Source organism: Mercenaria mercenaria, chromosome 15 (genome assembly GCF_021730395.1).
Source record: "Mercenaria mercenaria strain notata chromosome 15, MADL_Memer_1, whole genome shotgun sequence".
NCBI lineage: Eukaryota > Metazoa > Mollusca > Bivalvia > Venerida > Veneridae > Mercenaria > Mercenaria mercenaria.
In genome coordinates, this window is record NC_069375.1 from 8,234,984 (window position 1) to 8,253,632 (window position 18,649).

Below are 18,649 nucleotides of genomic sequence, written 5' to 3' on the forward strand. Positions count from 1 at the left end.
CTTACATTATATGAACAACACTGTCTTTGTACTAAAATGCAACGTGGAAACACAACCACAAAAATTGCAAGATACCTGTCAGGCATGATACTTGTCAATGCAACATAAACCAGTATCAACATTTGATTACTGATAAAACTTATCAAAAATGTTTTCAGTCAAGATTCCTCATATTTAAGATTGTCAGTCACATGTTTCAACAAATGTTGACTTCACTTCAGTTTTCCATAGAAAGTGTCGGCTGCGCAGAAAGATGCGCATAAAAAACTATAGGAATTCCCTTTAAAACACATTTAAAACATGCTCAGAAATCATGACTATAACAAAGGGAATAATAGCACAATATTTACCTGTCACTTTCAATAGACTGTAGGGAATGAGACATTGCCAGATGCTTGCTGTGTACGAGATCTCGTGCAGCAAAATTGTTCAGTGGAAAACTCCTCGAAGCTTCCAATCCTGAAATTCAAAATTCAAAACATATTAGCTGGCTTACAAACACTGTCAACATTTACATTTCCTTCAAATGGAAAGTAAATTATTTTAACTGTTGTTGCACAAAATTAGGTCTGTTAAAATAATCCTTCCCTGGAAATATTTTTTTCAAACACTTGGATATGTAGGGATACAAGTTGGCAAGAACATCAACTAATGCAATGAACTGAAACAGACTTAACAATAAAACAGACACAGACAAACAACAAAAATAAGTTAGCCGTGCCATGTGAAAACCAACATAGTGGGTTTGCGACCAGCAGCATCCGCGCAGTCTGGTCAGGATCCATGCTGTTCGCTCACAGTTTCTCCAATTCCAATAGGCTTTAAAAGCGAACAGCATGGAGCCTGACCAGACTGCGCAGATGCGCAGGCTGGTCTGGATCCATGCTAGTCGCAAACCCACTATGTTGGTTTTCTCATGGCGCAGCTCAAGTTAGGTTTAAATCCAGTTCAGTTCATTTAACATGTACAAGGGGTGTAAAAAAATACTTGGAAAAGTGCTCTAATATCTTTATTTCAGGTCTTATTCTGCTGACATTTGAAAATATGATAGATAAGGACATACTTTTTGAAACGGAATACTTAAATTGCCACTTTCAGATCATGAACATTATTTATCTACCATTTCTAAAGCAACATCACTACCACTAAAATGGGCAAATATCATTATAACATTGTCATTATCAAGCAGGCCCGATCAATACAGCTCATCATTACCAATTTATGTCCTATGTTACACCTTCCTACAAATATATGAGAACTGTTTATATAATATTCCTATGGTATTGATGAAATGTGACACTAAACTGTGATGCATGATCCATATAAAGAGCTCTTTTCTTTCAAAATGATATTTTGAATGTTACTGTCTTCAAATGTCTGAAAAGTAAGCCATCAGTGATACTCTTTTGGCCTACCAATGCAATGTAGTATTCTTCAGGGCATTGATGATTGTCCCTTCAAACTGTATGCAGCATTTTGTCTCTTTCCTTGTTTTTTTTTTTTTTATTCAAAACCATTCAGCAGCAATTTTCAGGCAATAAACAACACAATATGCCTTTAAAACATTTTAAAATTGTAATACTGAAATTTTACAATCTGATGTTATTGTTTTCGAACATGTGTAATAACCAATTTATTTCAGTGTTATTCATGTACATTTTTAGCAGTTTTAAGTAGATAATTCTTGCATTAAATTTCATGTCTATTAAAAAAATAATGAGGTGTAGGTTTCATTTTTGTTATATGATTTATAAGAAGGTAATAAATGTAAAACGTTATTTTGTTCAAGTACTGGTTCCCAACACTTGTATGGCTTATTTTGTCAAGCTACTGGTTCTCAGCCAGTGTCTATTTTGCCACTCTTCTATGAGGAGTTATAGACAGTGCTGCAGTACACCAGAAAAAACAAATTTGTACATGTATGAATTAATTCCATCTTTATTTTCCTTTCCTTTCAACCATTATTGCTCATATTGGTTAAAAGTTCATCCTTTCATCTGACAGACCAAAGGTCTCCTCCAGGACTGAATACCTGGCAGCTTTACATAAACCAGCCAATGCTGCTGAATCTGATACAATTGTGAACAAGAGGGCCATGAAGGCCCTGTATCGCTCACCTGACCTATTAACCTAAAGATCATCAAGATCAACATTCTGACCAAGTTTCATTAAGATATGGTCATAAATGTAGCCTCTAAAGTGTTAACTAGCTTTTCCTTTGATTTGACCAGGTGACCTAGTTTTTGCCCCCACATGACCCAGATTTAAACTTGACCTAAAGATCACCAAGATTAACATTCTGATTAAGTTTCAAGAAGATACAGTCATAGATGTGGCCTCTAGAGTGTTAACAAGCTTTTCCTTTGATTTGACCTAGTGACCTAGTTTTTTAACACACCTGACCCAGATTTAAACTTGACCTATAGATCATCAAGATTAACATTCTGACCAAGTTTCATTAAGATATGGTCATAAATGTGGCCTCTAAAGTGTTAACTAGCTAGTCCTTTTATTTGACCCCCGTGACCTAGTTTTTGACCCGACATGACCCAGATTCGAACTTGACCTAAAGACCATCAAGTTTAACATTCTGACTAAGTTTCATGAAGATACAGTCATAAATGTGGCCTCTAGAGTGTTAACAAGCTTTTCCTTTGATATGACCTAGTGACCTAGTTTTTGACTCCATCTGACCCAGATTTAAACTTGACCTAAAGATCATCAAGATTAACATTCTGACCAAGTTTCATTAAGATATGGTCATAAATGTGGCCTCTACAGTGTTAATTAGCTTTTCCTTTGATTTGACCTGGTGACCTAGTTTTTGACCCGACATGACGCAGATTCAAATTTGTCCTAAAGATCATCAAGTTTAACATTCTGACTAAGTTTCATGAAGATATAGTCATAAATGTGGCCTCTAGAGTGTTAACAAGCTTTTCCTTTGATATGACCTAGTGACCTAGTTTTTGACCCCACCTAACCCAGATTTGAAATTGAGCTATAGATCATCAAGATTAACATTTTGACCAAGTTTCATTACGATATGGTCATAAATGTGGCCTCTACAGTGTAAACTAGCTTTTCATTTGATTTGGCTTGGTGACCTAGTTTTTTATCCTACATGACCCAGATTCAAACTGGACTTTAAGATCATCAATATTAACAATCTGACCAAGTTTCATGAAGATACAGTCATAAATGCGGCTTCTACAGTGTTAACAAGCTTTTCCTTTGATTTGACCTGGTGACCTAGTTTATGAACCCAGATAACCAAATATCGAACTCGTCCAAGATTTTATTAAGGGTAACATCCTGACCAAGTTTCATTAAGACTGGGCCAAAAATGTGACCTCTAGAGTGTTAACAAGCTTTTCCTTTGATTTGACCTGGTGACCTAGTTTTTGACCCCAGATGACCCAATATCCAACTCGTCCAAAATTTTATTGAGGGTAACATCCTGACCAAGTTTCATTAAGATTGGGCCAAAATTGTGACCTCTAGAGTGTTAACAAGCTTTTCCGTTGATTTGACCTTATGACCTAGTTTTTGACCCCAGATGACCCAATATCGAACTCGTCCAAGATTTTATTGAGGGTAACATTCTGACCAAGTTTCATTAAGATTGGGCCAAAAATGTGACCTAGAGTGTTAACAAGCTTTTCCTTTGATCTGACCTGATGACCTAGTTTTTGATCCCAGATGATCCAATATCGAACTCGTCCAAGATTTTATTGAGGGTAACATTCTGACCAAGTTTCATTAAGATTGGGCCAAAAATGTGACCTCTAGAGTGTTAACAAGCTTTTCCGTTGATTTGACCTGATGACCTAGTTTTTGATCCCAGATGACCCAATATCGAACTCGTCCAAGATTTTATTGAGGGTAACATTCTGACCAAGTTTCATCAAGATTGGGTCAAAAATGTGACCTCTAGAGTGTTAACAGTCAAATTGTTGACGACGGACGGACGGACGGACGACGGACGACGACGGACGCCGGACACAGGGTGATCACTAAAGCTCACCTTTGAGCACTTCGTGCTCAGGTGAGCTAAAAAACACAAAATAATTTGATTTCATGCTAACAAACATGTTTAAATTTTTGACAAACATTTCCCAACTTCTCGATACATAACCTCTCCCACTTCTGATAGACAATAATCCAATTTGCTGCAATATCTGACTTCTGCAAACAAAGTTCCATAAAAATAGGGCCCCAGAGACAGACTTCCCAGAAAACATGCTGTCAGATTTCTGGTTAACTGTAACATATTAAATGTTATCCCGTTAGGTCAAGAGGATCAAATTCTACTTTTAGCAAAAGGACAATGGAAAATGAATGTCACACAGCAGAAAACCTTTCCAGCTCAAGTATTATTACTGTAATAGAAGAATTTTAAAAGCTTTCCTCTATCATTAAACTGTTTCCATAGCAAACTAAATGACACTTTCAATAAAACTGCACTGTAAATTGCTATATCATCAATTCTTTATTTTCTCCAAACTTTCAAATCTAGAGAGCAACATAAAGTCGAGGATTTTCTAATCAAAATGTTAAAATCCTTGAAAGATATTATAAAGCTATCATTTTTCTGAGATTTATGAATTTAATTGAAAATTTCCAGAAGATGAAAACTTTCTGACTACTGGAACTTTTGCCAAAAGCAGATCAGATTGCTTTGGTTTGATGAAAGGTGTGTGTTGTGTCACTTTAGTTCAAACTGGCCCCCAAGGAAGAAATGCAAAAAGATGAAATTCAAAATATGGGCTAAGTTTAAAATCTTAAATCTACCACAAAAAAGGATTCAAATGAATATCTTGTAAACTTGTTTTAGCCCCTTTTGGAAATTTAGTTGTTTTTTGCATTTAATGGGGGCCAATTTTGGCCAAAGTTGCATGAATTGTACTCTTTTCATACTGTTCTTATATTCCACTGTGGTCAGTTAACCAAGGCAGTGTTCTAGACACTAAAAGAAGATAATGCTGTATCCATGTATCAAACTTGCTACTTGCATTCATAGACTATGTGATATGCTCAACTGTTGTCGTTACTTAAACAATAGCTAAAAATTCCCAAACTTTTATCACTTTGAAAAACAATGTATCTGCTACAAACTTAATGTACCAATTAAAAACAATTATCTAACATTAAATTTTATTCTAATATGCTTGTCTCTGTTAAAACACTCTTACGCTAGAATGACGTCACGTTAACGTGCGGTGACGTCAAAGTTTTTGTTGCGACCAAGAAAGAGCGCTTCATATTTTATCTACTGTTTAGATTAAGGACATATTAGAATCGAAATAATTTATAGCAAAGGAGTGTTTTAACACTATTTATCACTCGGGCGGTTATACCTCGTGCAAATAATTTCATTAGGGCTGCGCCCTCGTGCAATTATTACGTCCGACGTATAACTGCCCATCTAGCATAAATAGTGATAAAGCACTCTTTTGCTATAAATTATTTCTTAATTTGTGGTCATTTGTTCAAGTTAGAAGTACACATCCTGGTCCATGTCAGCAATATCCTTATAACTTCAACTTTGTTTACAATATTTTTTTATAATCAAAGGGGTAAGTTCACTAATGGTCAAAATTAGCCCAATCTCAGAAATAGATAAATTACACACATATGATAGAGCAATATATATTCTGTTCAAATACCTGACTCATTTTCAGCTGAAGGACTTCATAATGGTTGCTATGGCAACAAAGCTAACTACCTTAAAATCCGTTTTTACTGCAAAATTGGCATTTAATAATGTGTTACTAAACAACAAACACTGCTGTTATAAACATTAACAACACAACACTGATGAAATGCAAGTTACTTCGATTTCCATCCTATCTTAGGCTATGTTGCTATGGTAACCATGCATATTTGAGACAAAACATTCTTTTAGTTCTAGATATTACAACAGTAGATGCTCTATACAAAATTAAGCAGACTATAACTTGTCATGAAATAATTATCAGAATAATTTGTAAAATAGCAGACAGTCAAATAATTTGATGTTGTCATGGTAACAACAATGTCAATATCATTGAATATTTCACTCAGAGATACCTGTTTTTCTCGATCCTAGAACCTTCAGTACGTGAAGCGAGCGCTCTACCACTGAGTCAGATGGACTACCAACAGTTACGCATGTAAAACTAATATATATTTCTAATTGGCTAAGTCGTCTGTCATTTCCAGCGGAAAAACAATTTGTTTGAGTTTTATATGGTGTTCGTTATCGGGGTATACATTTTATGACATTGTAAGATATTTTTGTACTTATTTACATTTTAAATGAAATTAGGGCGATTCCAGAATTAACTGTAAGGGGGTGTCGGACGGCAATCGAATTTTGTATTGACGGGTGGTAGGGTCCATCGAAAAATCTTAATTATGGGGGGGAGAGGGGGGGGGGGGGGGGTCCATCACAAAATCATAATTATGGGTGGTGGTCCTCAGAAAATTCATCTTTATGGGTGGTGGGTTGATTGTAAAAATATTGAAAATATGGATGGGTGGGTGATTGATCACCTCTCCTAATAACTTACGGATATTTTCCTTTCTTTTTAACTAGAAGTCGCTACTTTACTGACCGCGATACATGGAACGCAATTTTTACATCACTGATGTAAAAAAAAAATATTATAGTTTTTATTTCTGTTCATTAAATATTTCATTTTTCTGTCTCGTTCCCGTTGAATTTACAGTCAGCGTCCTTAATCGCCAAAAGTTTGTCCATCAACATTTCCTGACGTAATAGAATCGTGTCACCGATTATGTACGATATCTCGCACTTGTATAGAATTCAATAATACCCGTGAAGACCGATTGATAATTCCATTTTTCCCACCTTTCATCCACACTCGTGTATTCTGACAACTTTTGTGCGGCATGTGACGTTTGTTATGCCACCAGTGACGGATGTTTCTCATACGCCGTGAAAAGATATAGAATGAAGCTAAATGAAACTGAGGCAGGCCGAAACGAAAACATACGTGAATTGAGTAAAAAAATTGCATGAAGGTCAGTCGAATTTTTTCATGCTCACACAAATATTTTAAACGGGCGTACAGATTCCACTTAAGATCGTATGTTAATAAATAAATGGTACCGATTTCATTATCCGATGCCGACGTAAATAACATATAGTCATCATCCATATTAAGAACATATTTGCCTCGGGTATTTTAATATATTTGTGAAGCACTAGCCGATTTGGAAACCTTATTTACAAGAAAATGTGTAAGTCGATAAGAAAACCAACATCATAATACAATGTATTCCCAACAGTAATTCTCCTTTATAATTATGGGAAGTCACTAATGTCGCTCACAATCATATTTACTGCAGTATTACGCAAATGTTAACTTTATTGTTACTTTATGTGGCCTTACATGTATTTGAACTATTTAAAACTGTTCATGCGCGGTTTATCTATTTTTCTGTCAAATTGTGCAGTTAATTCACATGCATATCACTGCAAAGTAAAACTATAAAAATAGTGAACATAAATTTCTTTAAAATACTTGCATGATTTAGGATGAGCATGATAAAAGATAAAAGCCACGTGCACATTTGATTTGCAAGGTGAACTTATCTTCTAATAGTTTCCAATCATATTTTGCCCACAAATCAATGCAAATGATAGACAGACTTATCATAAATGCAGTTTAAAGTATTAATGACAAAGCCAGCATCGTAAAAAGAAAAAAAAATTAAAACTTATTTTAAGATGAAGTAAAATAAATGTGACTTGCGTAATATGTCATATCGTTTCCTTAACATTACCATTCTTAATTATTTCCATTATACGTTAAACAGAATGTGGACAAAAAAGATCACGAGTTGTTACTTTAACGTTTAGCCATTTAAAGGCACTGACCTCGAGATTATAGCTTAAAGTTTGGTCATATTTTGAATATAAGAACACGAGATTTTGTTTCTAATCTGTCTTAAAATGCAAATCAAGATAGAGAGAGAAAAAAAAACATGCTCGAGTTAGGAATCAAACCCGGGCCGCCGCGGCAATAAAAGTTTTCCTGCGGTCCAGACCAATACACCACTGAGAAATAAGCGCGTAATGGTCGTCAAATAAATATAAAGGCAGTTTACCTACACTGTACCGATATTTTGAATGGAAAGAAATCACAAAATCAATTAATTCTTAGGTGTTTCTAGAACATAATATGTCAGTATCTAAGTTTTAAAATCTTAAGAACTATAGCAATAGATTTCTGATATCTATTTCTTTCTTCTTTGTTGTCGTACGATCTGGAGGTCAGTGCCTTTAAAACAAATTTACTAAAACATGTACTGTGTGAAATTATTATTCTAAAACCGGTTGACAAAATTTCCGTAAATCATGTCCAAAGAAAAGACAAGTCTTATCGGCGTCGGGGCATGATACGTGTATGTTTTAATGACTCGACATGATTCTTCCGAAACCATATTTCAGTACATTGTTCGGAAGATTTTCCTAAGGTTTGGTTGAACACACCTACATATGTGAACGTTAAGATGGAAACGTGAATAATAAAAGAATGCATATGCATAAATATCGGGCCGTCTTGATAGAACCGGAAGCAGACATTTCTTCTTTGTATTTTGGCAGGAAAACTGCACATGCCTTCAGTAATGCTTCTTCATTAATGACCACGTGCTTATAGAAATTTACGTATTGGCGTTATATTTTTGCGTCACCAGAAACGTTACTGTGTTAAAACTTTCATGTAATTGTAAACAAACTGCTCTATAACCAAACGAAAATGCATGCTTAAAAGCTTGAATTTATATTTACTGCTCTATAACCAAACGAAAATGCATGCTTAAAAGCTTGAATTTATATCGTGTCTGTAGATCTACGTCCGTGACAGGCTCTTATAATATTTTTCATTGGAGTTCTTAATATTATATTTATGTGTTCAACTTTTGAAAAGAAAGGATGTTACGTTTAAACACTAACAGGCATGTGATGACGAGTGTTTCACTGGTAAACGAACATGTTTTACAGATGAGCTTATAATAAATCAGGTGGGTGGGGTACAGACATTTTTCTGCTCCGATCCTTCCACCTTGAAACGTATTTTATCAAATGACAGCATCAGCGCATTTGTGTACCAAACTTATACATACACCATTTTGTTGGTATTTAACTAACCTTTCACTGATACAAATATTTTTTTGGTACACGGATGCACTGATACTGAATTATTCACCTGAACAATGAAAAATAGCGAAAATTCAGGTTTTTTGGCGAAACTAGGGTTGGATTGAAGCGATGTAGATATTCACATACTGTGGATAGAACTGATCTATTGATGTTTTTGAGAAGCTCTAAGGTTAGTCTATTTGAAAGAAGACGGGAATGATATTTTTAAAGTATTTACTGTATTTGAAATTACAGGGCAAAATAGTAGGGTTAGTGAACTTACCCCTTTAGTATTTCTTAATCTATGAAGATGTACTGAACAACTTTCTTGACAAGAGCACCATGGCTGCCAATACTCATCTGATATATAGCGATATGCAAGAAAATATTTCCCTGCACTAGTCGTGAAGGCAAAATCGCTTGCCGCAAGCAGGCTAAAGGTTACGAGTACTGACTTCATAAATGATATGTAGGATGTATATTAAAAAGCCTTTGAACGATTTTAAATCAATTTCCAGAAACAGACAAAGCAAAGCATACATGAGAATATATGTAACTATTCTAGAGTACCTTAGAAAAATAAACTCATTCAAGCTCCTTTTAATCAATGGAAAAATAATGTTACCATGCAATGTAAAGGGAGATACAGGTCTAAATTCCATCAACCTCCAACAGATTCTTTAACTGTTAAAATATGACAATATCACAGTGAAAGCATCAAAACAGGGGACAAAATAGCAGACAATTCATCTATTACTGTAGATACTAGTGTATAATGCGCAGTTTTTTTACCCATGGGACTTTCCCTGACCGATTCCGCTCTACGCTGCAGAGGTAATTTATTACTGGTGTCGATGTTAAATCCTACTTTCATTTGCAATCTACATCAAAACTGACCAAAAATGTTATTTTCCAGGATTCTGGGCGAAAATCGGGGGTGCGTGTTATACACGGGTGCACATTATACATGGGTATCTGCGGTAAGCAATTTAAAACACTATCAAAAATAACTTATTTAGTTGACGTTAACAATAAGGAAATTTCAAAATGAAACAAGAGGGCCATGATGGCCCTATATCGCTCACCTGTTATCATTACACTTAAGGACAAGTCTTCAAGGTCAAAAGATCAAAAGATCATAACAGAAATCAATCAAAAGAATTATGAGAAAATATAGTTGAAATTTTCTTTAAGTAACTTTAAAAACAAGATTTGAAAACATTTTGTAGAGGTCCACTAGGCAATGCTACATGTCAAATATCTAAGCTCTTCTGGTTTATTTTTAGAAAATTTTGAAGATTTTTCTATGTACAATCAAGTAACCCCATGGGACAGGGTCAATTTGACCCCAGGGGTCATGATTTGAATAAACTTTGTAAAAGTCTAATAGGCAATGCTGCATGTCAAATATCTAAGATCTAGGCCTTCTGGTTTATTTTTATGATTTTTTTTTAAGATTTTCCTATGTAAAATCAAGTGACCCCTAGGGCGGAGTCAATTTTGACCCCGGGGGTCAAGGTTTGTACAATTTTGTAGAGGTCCACTAGGCAATGCTACATGTCAATTATCTAGTCTCTAGGCCTTCTAGTTTATTTTTAGAATTTTTTTGAAGATTTTCCTATGTAAAATCAAGTGACCCCTGGGGCGGGGTCAATTTTGACCCAGGGGGTCATGATATGAAAAAATTTTGTAGAGGTCCACTAGGTAATGCTACATGTGAAATATCTAAGCTCTATCCTTCTGGTTTATTTTTAGAAAACTTTTGAAGATTTTCCTATGTAAAGTCAAGTGACCCCTAGGGCGGGGTCAATTTTGACCCCCGGGTCATAATTTGAACAACTTTAGTAGAGGTCCACTAGGCAATGCTACAAGTCAAATATCTAAGTTCTAGGGCTTCTGGTTTTTGAGAAGAAGATTTTTTAAATATTTTCCTATGTAAAATCAAGTGACCCCTGGGGTGGGGTCAATTTTGACCCGGGGGCCATGATTTGAACAAATTTTGTAGAGGTCCACTAGGCAATGCTACATGTGAAATATCTAAGCTCTAGGCCTTCTGGTTTATTTTTAGAAATTGTTTGAAGATTTTCCTCCGTAAAATCAAGTGCCCCCTGGGGCGGGGTCAATTTTGACCCCGGGGTCATGATTTGAACAAATTTAGTAGAGGTCCACTAGGCAATGTTACATGTCAAATATCTAAGCTCTAAGGCTTCTGGTTTTTGAGAAGAAGATTTTTTAAGATTTTCTTATGTAAAATCAAGTGACCCCTGGGGCGGGGTCAATTTTGACCCAGGGGTCATGATTTGAACAAATTTGGTAGAGGTCCACTAGGCAATGCTTCACACCAAATATCTAAGCTCTAGGGCTTCTGGTTTTTGAGAAGAAGATTTTTAAAGTTTTTCCTTTCAGTTGCCATGGCAACCAGTGTTCTGCATGGAATTCAATTCTTTGAACAATTTTGAAAGGGGGCCATCCAAGGAACATCCCTGTGAAGTTTCATCAAAATTGGCCTGTTGGTTTAGGAGGAGATGTTGTTTAAAGAAAAGTGTGGACGGACGGACGGACGGACGGACGCCGGACGGTGAGCGTTCACAATACCTCACCCTGAGCACTTTGTGCTCAGGTGAGCTAAAAATTAATATTCAGTGATTTTCATAGTAGTTTTTACAGAGTAGTTAAAGAGACACCCTCACACATTTTAGGAGAAAAATAATTTTTCTCAAAAATCCATAAAAAAGTGAGTACTCTGAAAATGACTAGTGGTTCAAACTTATTGACATAAGATTTTTGCAAGATATTCTCATAAATAACCTAAAATATTGTGCAAATGGTTGTAAACGTAACACTTTTGCTATTATGCAGAAAATGTACATTCTTTTTACATATTTAACAATATCTAACTTTCATTTTTATCCACTTTATCATTTTTCAGTGTAATGTGTACATTCTATGCCAAAGTTGGTGGAAATGAACATTTTGAAAAATTTCAACCAAACTGTGGGCGAAAAATATTGTTTTTATCTACAGTGTCAAAGTAATACATTCATGAGCATAACATTTTGTTGTTTTGGCCAAACAGATTTTCCCTGGGAATATAAATTAGTGAATTTTGTTTTCAGAGGAGAAAATTAATGGGAATTTCATTTCTTTGTTGGGACTTAATCATGAGGATTGCTGCAACCCGGAAATTCACAAAAAATGAATCCCCCACGAATATTTATAATTTCACAATATGCAACGATAAATTTAGCGGAAGATGATATTAAAGGAACACACATCTTTTAATGAAGAAATATTATATCTGTCTTTCCCTTAATCAAAATTCCTGGACTTTTTTTCTACATTTATGAGGATTTTGCTAGTTTCCATAATAACCGCTTATAAATATAGGAATTCATGACTTCGTGGCTTTCGAGTTCAGAATATTTAAAACAGTTCAACAAGGAAACAGATATCACGGTCATGTAGAGCTTGGACAGAATGAAAGCTAAATGTGGCAAAAAATTGACTCAAATCATTCTGGAATTAAGGCAACATAACCTTGACCTCTGACCTAACTACCTGGTTCAAGACTTAAGAAGTTTCTTTTTTTGTTTGTTTGTGGGTGGTGCAGGCAAGGTTGGGGGGGGGGTGCAGGGTTATGCTGGGTAGGGTGGATGGGGTGTAATGTGGCTGGTGGGTGTTGCCCTCCCCAAAACTAAAAGTCATTTTATTGGGGGTGTTTGTGTGTTAATGTGGGAGGTCAGTTGGGGATAGGGGAGTAATGCAGATTGTTGTACTCCTCAAATCAACTCATAATCACCCACCTATATTCCAAGCTCAAAGTCAATATCTTGAAGAGTTTTGAAGTTGTGCTCCAAACACAAAATACAACGGACAGATCTGAACTAAGTTTGTGACCTTGGACTTTAAACCTGCTAACCAAGATCACTCTGTGTCCTCTGCACATTTTTTTCATCACCACTTAGCTGCATGCCAAGTCTGAAGTCAAAACCTTCAATTGTTATTAAGTTATGCTCTTGACACAAAATACCACCAACAGGTTTGACCTTACTATGACCTTGACATTTGACCTACAGGCCTTGTTCATGAGCTCTGCATAATTATTGTGTCATTATCATCTACCTACATGCTAAGAATGAAGTCAATACCTTGAATGGTTATTACGTTATGCTCCATACAAGAAATATGAGGGTTAAATATGACCTTTGAGCTCCATTTGTGACCTTGACCATTTAACCAAAGACCTAGTTCATGCGCACTGCATGCTGACTCATTGCAACCTACCTATATGCCAAGTTTAAAGTCAATATCTTGAATAGTTACTGAGTTATGCTCCAGACAAGTACACACCAACATATAACACATCATTCTGTTTTTACAAAACAGGCATATAAAAAAATGAAAAGTTCATTATATACTGCTTAAATCTGTTTCACCATCTATAATGGAATCATTCTTACCAAGTTTCATTAATAACAGGCCAAAGTTGTGAGCTCTAGAGTGTTAACAATGAAACTGTAGACCACTTAAGACGACGTCAGAGTTTGATCTTAATAGGTCACCCTCAGCAAAGCATTCTGTGCTCAAGAGAGCTAAAATAATGTTTCTCTATCATTATTTATTCTGCACTATTTCAGTTTGGAAACCTGTATCTCTCTTTTAACTGTCAAACTGCACACCTTTACCCAGGTCTATCATTACAAAACTTTTTCCACAACCAAGTATTGAGTATAAAACTTGCAACAGTTCTATAACTTCTACCATTACACCCTTCCAAATACAGTCAATTCTGCTTTAAAAATTCCCTATAATTTTTCTGTCAAGGATTTTGCACTTACCCTGAGTAAGCTAGGTCTACCCTATTACCTGTACTGGGCCAGGTAATATGACAGTCTACCTTGTAACATGTACTTGTTCAGGTAATAACATTTGTTTGTCCCACTACCTGTACCGGGCCAGGTATTATGATTTGATTGTCTACCCTGTTACACATACTTGTCCTGGTATTAACATTTGCCTGCTTCATTACCTGTACCTGGCCAGACAGTAAATTTGTCTATATATGAAAGATCAGGTAGTAAGGCTTAAATTAAATGTCAAATCACCTGTGCAATGCCGGGTAGTAATTTTTTTGTTTTTGTTTTGGATTTAACGCCGTTTTTTAACAGTATTTCAGTCATGTAACGGCGGGCAGTTAACCTAACCAGTGTTCCTGGATTCTGTACCAGTACCAACCTGTTCACCGCAAGTAACTGCCAACTTCCCCACATGAATTATCAGAGGTGGAGGACGAATGATTTCAGACACAATGTCTTTTATCAAATCGTCATGGAGAACATACGCCCCGCCCGGGGATCGAACTCGCGAACCCGCGATCCGTAGACCAACGCTCTCCCTACTGAGCTAAGCGGGCGGGTGCCGGGTAGTAAAGTTTGTGTACCCTATCACCTGTAACAGACCAGACTTTTCTATTACATGTACTAGCCTAGATTTGTCTACATGCTTACCTAAAGACAGGACTGACTGTTATATATAGTGATTACACATATGCATATACATATAAATGTCCTTTTATCTAACCTATTTCACCTATGTGAATGAATACTTGTCATTTTTTTCAAAGTACAAAATAAATGTTCAAACAAAGACAAAACATATTCTGACCTAATAAGTGGTCTTCATTCAAAAGTTGAAAGACACCAAAAAAAGAAACATTTAGTTCTTACAGGCTGATGGTCCATGTCTAGAGGTAATCTATGGAACAAGTTTTTAAGCTTTTTAATTTCTATGTTTACTACATCCAGGCAAGGTGAAACAAATTAGACAAAATGCTAAGGATGTCATACCTTCAATGAGAGGTGGCAGTGATCTTGACCTATTATTACTATTTTTGTCCACATCATCTGTTGTGAATTAAGGACACATTAAGTCTTAATAACAAGATATATCCTGGGCAAGTATCAACCCCTTGTTAAGCAATTTAATGAAAAATACTGCAGAAAAAGGCAATCTGGCCAGATCTTATGACTCCTCCCCCACCCCTAAACAAGAGGGCCATGAAGGCTCTGTATCGCTCACCTGATCTACTGACCTAAAGATCATCAAGATTAACATTCTGACCAAGTTTCATTAAGATATAGTCATAAATGTGGCCTCTAAAGTGTTAACTAGCTTTTCCTTTGATTTGACCCGGTGACCTAGTTTTTGACCCCACATGACACAGATACGAACTTGACCTAAAGATCATCAAGATTAACATTCTGACTAAGTTTCATGAAGATACAGTCATAAATGTGGCCTCTACAGTGTTAACAAGCTTTTCCTTTGATTTGACCTGGTGACCTAGTTTTTGATCCCAGATGACAAAATATCAAACTTGTCTAAGATTGTATTGAGGGTAACATTCTGACCAAGTTTCATTAAGATTGGGCCAAAATTGTGACCTCTAGACTGTTAACAAGCTTTTCCTTTGATTTGACCTGGTGACCTAGTTTTTGAACCTACCTGACCCAGATTTGAATGTGACCTACAGATCATCAAGATTAACATTCTGACCAAGTTTCATTAAGATATGATCATAAATGTGGCCTCTACAGTGAAAACTAGCTTTTCCTTTGATTTGACCTGGTGACCTAGTTTTTAATCCTACATGACCCTGATTCAAACAGGACCTTGCGATCATCAATATTAACATTCTGACCAAGTTTCATAAAGATACAGTCATAAATGTGGCCTCTAGAGTGTTAACAAGCTTTTCCTTTGATTTGACATGGTGACCTAGTTTTTGACCCCAGATGACCCAATATCGAACTTGCCCAAGATTTTATTGAGGGTAACATTCTGACCAAGTTTCATTAAGATTGGGCTAAAATTGTGACCTCTAGAGTGTTAACAAGCTTTTCCTTTGATTTGACCTGGTGACCTAGTTTTTGACCCCAGATGATCCAATATCGATCTCGTCCAAGATTTTATTGAGGGTAACATTCTGACCCAGTTTCATTAAGATTGGGTCAAAATTGTGACCTCTAGAGTGTTAACAAGCTTTTCCTTTGATTTGGCCTGGTGACCTAGTTTTTGATCCCAGATGACCCAATATTGAACTCATCCAAGATTTTATTGAGAGTAACATTCTGACCAGGTTTCATTAGGATTGGACCAAAACTGTGACCTCTAGAGTGTTAACAGTCAAATTATTGCCGACGATGGACAACTGATGGACGGATGACGGACACAGGGCGATCACAAAAGCTCACCTTTGAGCACTTTGTGCTCAAGTGAGCTAAAAAAAATACCTGGAAAAAACTAGAATGTTGAAGCCCAATAGGTAACAATGTCAAGCTCATTATTTTGACATTTGACCTACAGACCTTCAAAACTATAAGAGTCATCTATAATCATATGAAGTGGGGCCTGGAAGACACGTGTCCTTTAGTTATTGATCGGAAACTTGATTTTGTCAACATGCTTGAATATTTGAGACCCTACCACATAATACTAGCTTACAATTTTTCAAACAGAAGCCACCAGAGCTAATCAACTGTAAACATCTTCAAACAAGCCTACAGGGATTGCCAGATCTTAACAGGTAAACAGCTTCAAACAAGCCTACAGGGATTGCCAGATCTTAACAGGTAAACAGCTTCAAACTTTCTCAAAGAATATGACAGATCAACTCTAAACCCTCTGAATAGATCATATTATTATTATTATTATTATTATTTTACCATATTTATATAGTGCACTTTTCATGATAAACATGTTTAAAGGCGCTTTACATATATCAAACGCAGCCACACAGGGCGCGAAATTCATCCTCTACTAGTACAGACACAGAGCGATCTGACCAGAGGGACAGAGTGATACACACAAAGCCGTCTTTCCTGGGAAGAAATAGTACAGGCCTCTTAGTTAGGTCAGACACTCAAGAGCATCTCAGAAATTTCCAGTGCCTGGACCAGGATTCGAACCCCGGACCTCTGGACAGTCAAGCATTTTACTACTAGAACATTGGTCCATCATAGTATGTAAACAACTTCAAACTCTCTCAAAGGGATGGACAGATCATATTTAAGTATGTAAACAATTCCAAACTTTCTCAAAGGGATGGACAGATCATATTTAAGTATGTAAACAATTCCAAACTTTCTCAAAGGGATGGACAGATCATATTTGAGTATGTAAACAATTCCAAACTTTTTCAAAGGGATGGACAGATCATATTAGTATGTAAACAATTCCAAACTCTCTCAAAGGGATGGACAGATCATATTTAAGTATGTAAACAATTCCAAACTCTCTCAAAGGGATGGACAGATCATACTGGTATGTAAACAATTCCAAACTTTCTCAAAGGGATGGACAGATCATAGTACGGTATGTAAACAATTCCAAACTCTCTCAAAGGGATGGACATATCATACTGGTATGTAAACAATTCCAAACTGCACTTACTCTTTTTATAAGCAGATATTCCAGAGTCTACAGACTCGCCCGTTTTGCGACTTCCGTATTTCTCCCAATGGAACCCTTTGCGAGTCAAACTAATGGACGACCTACAGCTTCTGTCATATTGTAGATTTTCATGGTGTTGATCATATGTCATATACAGGCTGGGTTTATTTACTAAGTTCTCATAATCCTGTTCTGTCTGAAATGTTAAATAACAGCTTGCACCATGTATGTATGATATGGCAGAATGTGACAAACAAACAACCAACACTGCTTTTACAAATGCACTATATTTCACTCAAATTGTTACTTTTTTGTTCAGTGATTTGGTCAAATGTACATTTTCCTCTTGAAGAAGATCAATTCAGTCTAACCAAACAGACATAAGCATTTTGCAATATCATAGGTCAGAAAAGGGCCATTATAAATTATACCAAAAAGTGGTAGATTTTAACTAAATTGAACTTGGCCTGTATTCTATGACCATATACCTGTGTACTAAAAGTGAATTCAATCATTCATCCATTCAAGAGTTATCATTTGAAGCTGAAAAGGGGCCACAAGTCCTCCAAAAACTAGTGGATTGTAACATAAATCAAACTTAGCCTGCATTATATAATCAAGTACCTGTCTACCAAAACATAAATTCAATCCATTTGTCTTTTCATGAATTATCAAACAGGCGTTGACATTTTGCTGAATTTAAGGGTTGAAAAAGGGGCCATAACAGGCAGAAGGTAGTGGAATGTAACCAAAATCACTCTTGACCTGTATCTCATGACCCTATACCTGTGTACCAAAAATGAACTATATCCACCCATCCTTTAAAGAGTTAATTGATGGACAGACTGACATACTTCCCCTAAAATTGTGCAAGAACCTGCTAAAATTATTCCTTAAATGTTTCTACATGTATCTAAAAACAAAATATTCCACACAAATAACATCACAGGGCACCATGCCCCTCACAGGGAGAATTACAGACCACCACTCGCAACCCCACTCTCTTTGCACCCTAAATGCCAAACTGCATGTCTCTGATGTTAA

The 18,649-nt window shown here is 36.1% G+C and overlaps 1 protein-coding gene across 5 annotated transcripts in view; it reads right to left on the reverse strand.

The window, feature by feature from the left end:
• LOC123534907 (uncharacterized) overlaps positions 1-18,649 on the reverse strand; it is a 233,292-nt gene that overhangs the window by 127,262 nt on the left and 87,381 nt on the right. For 4 of the 5 annotated variants that reach the window (XM_053524488.1, XM_053524487.1, XM_053524489.1 and 1 more), the window contains 3 exons: positions 17,606-17,801; positions 15,001-15,057; positions 351-459 (listed from right to left, as the gene is read on the reverse strand). In XM_053524488.1, the coding sequence (XP_053380463.1) occupies positions 351-459; positions 15,001-15,057; positions 17,606-17,801 (362 nt within the window). The remainder of the gene's footprint in view (positions 1-350; positions 460-15,000; positions 15,058-17,605; positions 17,802-18,649) is intronic. The other variant, XM_053524491.1, reaches the window with a different exon arrangement.